General features: G+C 42.0%; 1 protein-coding gene across 1 annotated transcript in view; it reads right to left on the reverse strand.

The window, feature by feature from the left end:
- Nucleotides 1-8,570, reverse strand: part of VWA3B (von Willebrand factor A domain containing 3B) — a 136,800-nt gene that overhangs the window by 8,984 nt on the left and 119,246 nt on the right. Inside the window, 1 exon segment of the mRNA XM_025045043.1 lies at nt 4,084-4,195. Coding sequence (XP_024900811.1) covers nt 4,084-4,195 — 112 coding nt within the window.

Consider the following 8,570-nt stretch of genomic DNA (forward strand, 5'->3'; position numbering starts at 1 on the left):
TGAACCTGCTCTAGGCGATTAGACCTAGAGTTGTTACTACAACTTCTTTTTAGTTCTCCTTTCTTCTTCATACAATCTCTGTGGATGTGGGCCTCTGGCCACCCCCAGAAATCAGTGCACTTTCTCCCGGCGTGACCTAGAATCAGCCTTACGGTGCTGACACTGGGCTGACACAGTGCTGACACCTGGCTGGCCATGCTCTGGGAACTAGAGGACCCAGGACATGAGCAGCCTGTCCAGTTAGGGCTCAGCCTGTCCCGCTCCTTCTGCATCTAATGAAGGAGCTGCTACCATCTCTATATCCCCACTCAGGGTCAGCTTCCATTCTGGGCTTCCCCGACACTGCAGCTTTTCTCTGTCCTCACCCCAAGAGCTGAGATCCTGTCACCTGGCTCTGAAATGTCGCTGGGAACTATTCCAGGGACCTGCCTGGTCTTTCTCCTAATGGAGGCTTGGTGATCCCGGGCATCTTCTTGGCTACAAGTCTGCTTGCCACCTTGGCCAGAGGGATCTCCTGTCCCCAGGCTGGGGGAAGGGGGAATGTGCCCCTGTGGAGACTCTAGCAAAACTGGCTTAAGCTCAGAGGTCAGGGGACCAGAGAAATAGACTAAGTAGATAGTGTGGGTCAGTTCACTTGGCGAAAGATACATCGCTCTCAATCTTTGTTCCAAACAGGCATTTCTCAGACTGCAGACTGGAGTTTTTACCCCTGGCTGTTAAGACTCTTCTGATATTCACAGCCAGCTTAAATTCTATCTCCTGAAAAGGCATAAGCAGCAGCTCCTCCACCTGCCCCACTCAGCTGAGGGTCAGCCTACACGTGTTCATCATATTCTCATTCTCCTTCAGTCTCAGAGGTTTCCTCTGTAGCCTGCCATGCTGGGTTTTGCCTCTTCGAACTGCTGTCAAAGCTGTAAACTGCAAGCAGCTCCCTCTACTCCGGGAAGAGGATTGGTTATATCTCCTAAGAGGGGCTCTCATGAGGGATGACAGAAAACTCTTTACAAGTAATTAACACTTTACGGTATGCTGTACATTATCATATTTAATCTACACGGCAATTTTATGGGGGTTTTAAATGTGTCAAGTCCCATTTGGAAAGATGAGGAAACGGGCTCAGAGAACTTCATGTGGCCAGCAGAGGAAAGAGGCAGAATTCAAGTAAATTAGAAAACTCTTTACAAGTAGGTTTCCTGACCCTAAATCATTACATCTGAGAAAGTATTCAGTCCCTACCCCCCACCTTTTCTTCCAGTGTCACTTGTTCCTATGGCGCAACGCAGAAATCTTGCAAACCTGACTTTTCGCCATGATGAGTTTCCTAAAGTAAAATGCCGCTTCTCACTGAACAATAGGGAGAATGACTGCGTTCCCACACATAATAACTTAAGGTTTTGAAATGCATCTTCTTCCCTGCCTTTGGCACCAACAAGCCAGGAGAAAATAGTAATACACAGTGACAAGTGATCTAAATACCACTAATGAGGACCGGTGTCTCTGATGGGACATCTGTCCTGAGAGGGATGTGACATCATGACATCACTTAGGTAGCATTCTGTCCAGGAATGCATAATCTGAATCTAATCTAATCCAAACTGAGGAATATTCTATAAAAGAATTGACCTTACTCTCAAATAATGTCAATATCATGAAATAGGAAAGGCTGGGGAATAATTTTAGATTAAAGAGACATGTTAACTAAATGCACTATATCATTCTGGATAGAACCTTGTACTGGAGAAAAAATGCTATCAAGGCCATTATTGGAACAATTAACAAAATGGAAATATATAGGTGAAAAATAGCATAATAATGATAAACTTCCTGAATTTTATAACTTTATTGTGGTTATAGTAAGAGAATACCCTTGTTTTGAGAAATAGGCTGATGTATTACGAGGTAAAGGGGCATGATGATGTTACCTAATCTCAAATAATTCAGAAAAAATAACGTGTGTGTATGTGTGGAGGTGGAGAAAGAGAGAGAGAGAGAAAGAGAGAGAGCAATAAATGTGGTAAAAATAAATGTGGCAAATGTTAAAAATTAGTAACTCTAAGAGTATGCAGGAATTCTCTGCATTATTCTTGTAACTCTTCTTAAGTTTGAAATTACTTTTTATAAAAAAATAATTCTATGACAGTACAGCTAAAAGTCTCAATGAAAGAAAAGATGTACTGACTTTAGGGGAGGGGGACAAAGGCTAAGGCCACCCAAGAGCCCACGTATGATCCCGGCTAGCCAGGTTCTATGCAGCTCTCAGGAGTATCTGCGCTCTGCCTCTAATTGTGTATTACCAGAGCGGTAATCACTGCTGAACTAGTCTCAAGTACTGCATGTGTCATGGCGTAACCCATTCCCTCTCCAGATTGGCAGCAGCAGGGCCTCAAAATTTATTAAAAGTGGGGTCGGGGGGTGGGTGCTGAAGGCTCAGCCATTTCGCTCTCCTCTGGGACCCTGGCCAATAAACTGACCCCAAGCCTCATCCAGACCTTTGGGATCCAGTCTTTTTCAGCATTTTTATTCAACTGCCAAATTCACCTCAAACCCCTCTCCAGGGCTCAAATTCAGAAAACCAGGCAGGAGTGGCTCCTATAATCACTTGTCAGCAAGTCTGAGCCCCAGGGAAATGAGCCCTGGGTTTTGAGGCCCTACTCTTGCAAAGGAGAGTTTCACGCCCTAGCCTAGGATCTCATATCTCACAGGCTTGGATTTATATTTACTCTTATCCAGTCAACTCCAAAGCATGTTTATCAAATTCAAAGGAAATGTCCTGGTCGTCAGTCCTACGTATATGCCTGCTGGAAACCTAAACTCTTGCTGAAGCATTTTTTCTCATTTAAAAAGATTTAATAAAGTGTACCTGGTATTTGATAGATAATGCCTATGTAAGAGCAGCTATATTTCTGCGGTATAATCTCTTTCTCCAGCAGATCTTCCTCTGGGTTATATCCTAACCCTCTTTCCCCACAGGCCTGCCTGTGATTTCAGTGACTACATCTTCATTGATGACTACTCTGGGTCTGGAGATGGAGATTCTGAGACATGAACATAAAGCATCATGTCCCAGATTCATTATGTCCAGACACACTTCATTATCTTCCTGTCCACACCACCTCTGGTAGGTACCACAATCTACCTCATGGCCCAGCCAGGGACCTGAATGACATCTTAACCCACTCCACAGCTACTCTTCACGCAGTGATGTGAGAGATATTTTTAAGCTCTATGTGTGATGGCGTTCCTCCCTGTTTTAAATGTGGCTCCCTGAAAAAGTCCAAACTTCTTAACGTGACCCATTAGGGATGGCCTCATACTTACCTCTCTGAGGAGCCTTATTCTTTTCTCCCCTTCCTTTTAATTCTAGGTTCCAGCCATAATCTATTTTACTTTTCTGACATAAAGTGTTTTTCTTCAGCTCTAGATCTTCACTGTTCATGAAGCTCTTGCTTGAACCTCGCCTGGCGGGTTCCTTCAGGATTTCATGCCCCAGAAACACCCACACAAACCTCTCCGGCCCAGCCACATTGGCCTCTTGCTCTGAGGAGTCACGTGCGCTGTGGCCTCATCACTTTGACCTGCTGTCCCCTCTGCTTAGAACACTCTGCTTCCCCCGGATGACCTCATGGCTTGCCTCTCTTCCTGTAAGCCCTTACTCATGGTTCCCCTTCCCCAGAAACTCTTCATGGACCACTATATTTAAAACTGCAACATTCCCCCTCACTCTCTCAACCTCCTTATTTGGTCGCTTGTCTGTCTCCCTCACTAGGATATAAGTTCCATGAAGACAAGAATTTTCATGTTTGCTTACCACATCAGACCAGCACTTTAGGGGTATTACACACACGGAACACAGAAGATGTGTAGTAAAATTTGTATACTAAGGAAGAGATTAAAATAAATATCTTTTCTGGCTATTTTCCCCCCACAAATATGGGGAGAAACCCCATCACCACTGCATTCTAGAAGTGGAGTACCTTAATACAGCTATGAAAAGTCAGTGTTCCAGGGAAAGGACAGTTTGAGAACCTCCAGTTCCTGATATCGTATTCTTTAACAAAGGATCTCACAAAATGAAATATCTACCTGGAAAATAAAAGCCATTTTCATCACATCTTGCAATAACCTTCTGGCCTTTAAGGTAATCCAATTTTTTTGATCTGGTTTTCTTTGTTGGATTTCCTTGAAACTTCTGTTGCTAAAAAAGATAAAACAGAGAACTGATAGAAAAAGTCAATGCAGATAATGAAAATTACAGGTACAACCTTTTCCGGACAATTTAAACAGGATCTAGAGTCTTACAACATAAAACTCAATATATTCATTATATAACCAAAATGCAGCATACAAAAAAGCAAGCAAATATGACCAATTCTCATGGTAAAAAGCAATCAACAGATCACAATACTGAGATGACCCAGGTGTTGTAATAATTAGATAAAGACTTTAAATCAGCAATTATAACCATAGTCCATGAGATGAAAGTAAATACTCCTAAAATGTATGGCAAAAGGTTTTCAGCAGAATAATAGAAACTATAAAAAAAAAATGCAAGAGACTGGAAGACAAATCAACAGAATTATCCAATCTGCAAAGCATAGAGAGAAAATATTTTTTAAAATGAGCAACATCCTTCCTGGTCCAAATAACCCCTTCAAAGCCCAGCTCAGTAATATTCTCTCTGAGAAGACTTTACCCCCAGGCAATTTCAGGGGGAAAAAAAGGTATCTTCATGCAATGGAATATTATTCAGCCATTTATATATGAAACTCACAGAAAAGGCAAATTCATATACAGATATTGATCAGTGGTTACCTGAGGTGACAGAGATTGGCTGCAAATGGGCATGACGGATCTTTTCAGGGTGATAGAAATGTGCTGAAACTAGACTGTGGTGTGGCTGACAGCTCTGTCAGTTTCACTAAAAATCAGTGAATTGAAACAGATGAATTTTATGGTAAAAAGTTATATTTCTACAAATTTTTTTTAAAGGTAAAAATAGGCAGCATTGACTTCTGGTTCGCTCTGTGTAATCACTCAGTATATTTTGCATATGGTGGGCTGAATGAGCAAATGAACATGGAAGCTTCTGGATATACTCTTAAATTAAAAGGTAAACCAAACAGGCCTTTTTCTTCAAATCACTACATTGCAGAAAGTGGGGATTTTCCCTCCTAGATTTTTTTCATTTTTTCTCTTTCTTGACCATTAATTTATTAATTCTTGGATTTTTCCAAGAAATTAGTCCTCCTTCCATTTGGAGTGTCCAGCAATATCATTCTCCAGCTTCTCTTCACAGACTATCAAAAGCCACTTTTCACCTGATACAAAGCCGGTATAAGGTGTTTTCACATGCATTTTGATGTCACCTTTGTGCAGTGCTATAGCTAGATCATAAATAAAGTATTAAATGCATATTTTATGAGTTCATCTACAGGACTCCACTTAGGCATCTCTATGAGGCAAGTGACTGTCAAACCTGAAATAACTCCAGGTGGTCAGAACACCATTTGCTCTTGGGTCATTACTCTTCTTTGGAAATAAGGGGGTCACTATAAGGCGTCCTGATACAATTGGGTTCTGTTGCAGCATCTATTATTTGAATCTGTTCAGAGATGCTTTTTGGGTTCATGAAAAGAAGCAGGAGTACAGTTTATTCCCTGGAAGGTAAAAACTTAGAGCTAAGTCCTTAGAAGTGAAAAAATAATAAACTAAGGGGTTAGGATCTCTTGAAAGAATTGTGGGATATTATCAGATCTTCAGCCTATGCAACCATGGACAAAACCATCAAATCAATACTACTCTTTAATTTATGATGTTCCCATTTGCCGGACTTTGCTCAGGCACCTGCATTCTCATGGAATTTCTGTTTTCACTAATGCAATCAGTATGTTAGAGAGGACGGCCAAGGTCACTGGTAGGTGGGGAATGTCACTGCTTGTCCTAGGCTTTCACTTAGAGGGACCTAACCACGCCATCCCATGGGTGATCCAGAATGACCGGCTGCAGTCTGAACGGCCTCAAAGGGAAGAGCCTGTACCAGGAGACAGGAGAAACAGAACTTGTGCTGTCCAGCTGGCTCTGTGACCTTTTAACTTTCTTGGGTTTCAGTTTCTGTATCTACAAAAAGAGGGGGTGGCCAAAAGGATCTCTAATATCTGCTAAATCCATATTTTGGTCCAGGAGAACCTAGGCCCTTCTAGGCCCTTCTGTGCTGCTGGAGGAACTGTCAGATCAAGTGTTTACAAGAACAGGGCACAAGCATGATGACCTTGTTTAGTTTTTACGATTTGAGGGAGATGCACTGGCAGAACTGTGACTACGAGTAGCACAGTTTTCCGTCATCATACTTTAAAGAGATGCCCACACCGCCATTTCCTACAGTCAGGTAGGATTCACATAAAGGTTTCCAACAGATCCAGGTAAGGTTTCTAATCACTGGTAGAATTCAGACTCTTGAGAATCTGCAACATCACAAATTAAATAGTTATTTAAAAGCCTTTACATAAAGGTAACCTTCCATAAAGGCTACCTGTGCATAAAGTTAACTTCCAAAGCCACCTGCTTCATGCCACCAGCGTTCATGTCAAAGACCAAGTGTCTAGAGGTGCTGCTGGTCACCAAGGCACTAGGTGGCCTCTCCACCTCCAGATGATGACCACCTGTTTTTCCAGAGAGATGTCCACATCGACACCAGAAAGGCATTTTTCCCCTTTAGATTTCATCAATGTAACGGAGAAGCCATTTATTTGAACCTATGCCTAGATACATTTAAAGTTTCTTATCAAAATTCTGAATGAGTATAATCACATAATTTATTTATCTAGCCTCCTTTTCTCTCTAGATTCCAAATATTGATTTGATTCTCTCCATATCCAAGCCCAAAGCTAACCAATGAGGTTGCTTACTACGTTGTCACAGGTACAATTCTGTGAAGTCAGTTCCCTGAAATCATCAGAGTTCTTTTTTCTACAGTTGTCACTCACTTCCCAATTCATCTGATATAGGAATACCACCCATCCCGCAAAGACCTCCCCTGCGTGGGCAACAAGAATGAATGGTAGCAATATAGAGAGCTCTGTGTTCATTTTTAACACACTGAAAATGCCACCTAAGAAAACACTTTCAAAATGGCTGCAAAGCATCATCCCCTGGCCCTGAAATCATTCATATACCTATGAGTTCACCTGAAAAGACCACTGCAGATACTAAGGGCTTTGCACAGGTGACTCACATTTACTCTGCTTTTGTTTGCAACTGTTATTACTATTGGCAACAATCCATTTCTGGTTGTCTCCACAACATGTAGCCTTGTGGAAGGACCATTTGCTGTACACTCGGTGATTCAGCCTGGCTACTATCAATTCGGCCACACCACACTAAGGTAGAAAGGCCATGGCAAAAACGAACCTGCAGGGCTGGCTTTAACACAACAGTTCATTCCACAGAAACAGAGCGTTGGCTTCCCAAATGGAAGGACATTGATCAGGGCAGCTGGACACGCCATCCCTCCAGCCACAATGCTGACACCTTTCCAAAAAGATGATATCCCATACTTTCCAAATCTTGCCAAAGACTTTAAAGCCAGTCCCTAGCCCCATTCCTTTTCTGACACGCCTTACCTATACACATGCAAAACACACGAGTGTCATCGAGTTTTAAAAAGAAATCCACAGAGGATGAGAGTCAGAGGGGATGGAGAGTGAGAATAAGAAATGCCAGCTGTAAATCGGTAAGTCCACAGATCTGCAGGCTTGGGGCATAAGAGCAGCTGCAAGCCACTTTCAGGGAGGAAGCCAATGAGCGCTGATGCCAGCAGTCGGGATGCTGTCTGCTGGGTAATTTGATATTGCCTTGTCTCCAAAATCCAGAGAATCTAATTCACTTCTTTGCCAGATTCAATTACCAGGTGATGTAGAGCAGTATCCAAAATGGTGCCACCCTCCTTTCATTTCATTTCTTAGTTTCAAGGTCATGCTTTCTAGTTTGCACCAGTGAGGATAGTGAACTTACTAAATGTCTGATGCTTTAAAATTTGTTTCCATTTAACAAACAACATACTTCTACATCAGGTACAGAATGTATTTCTAGGATTTAACTAGAACTAGTCTTTGGCTCAAAATCTTGTTATAAAACCACTACTAAATATTTTTTCCCTGTCCCAAATCACTGAACTGCTGCCACACAGCAGCTCTAATGTGCTTCTCTGTCCACGTTTGGTCCTCAAAGCCAATAGAGCTCAAAGATGATACATGTTGTGTCAGGCATGGTTTGTCTTCTCTTCTCTCTAGGACTCTTAATTATGAGACCAGAACATTTCACACTGTCTGTGAATAATGCAACTCCCTTTAAAACCCTGGAGAGGAGGACAGGGCCAGCCCAGAGGTTTCCTGACCTTCACTCTCTCTCCTCTCATTCAGCTTTAGAGGTGTTTCCTCCACTCCCAGAATATCTACGGCCTGCAGCCTTTTTCTTTCTTTCTTTCTTTTCTTTCTTTCTCTCTTTCTTTCTTTCTTTCTTTCTTTCTTTCTTTCTTTCTTTCTTTCTTTCTTTCTTTCTTTCTTTCTTTCTTT

The sequence above is a fragment of the Pteropus alecto genome, unplaced genomic scaffold (assembly GCF_000325575.1).
Source record: "Pteropus alecto unplaced genomic scaffold, ASM32557v1 scaffold223, whole genome shotgun sequence".
Lineage (NCBI taxonomy): Eukaryota > Metazoa > Chordata > Mammalia > Chiroptera > Pteropodidae > Pteropus > Pteropus alecto.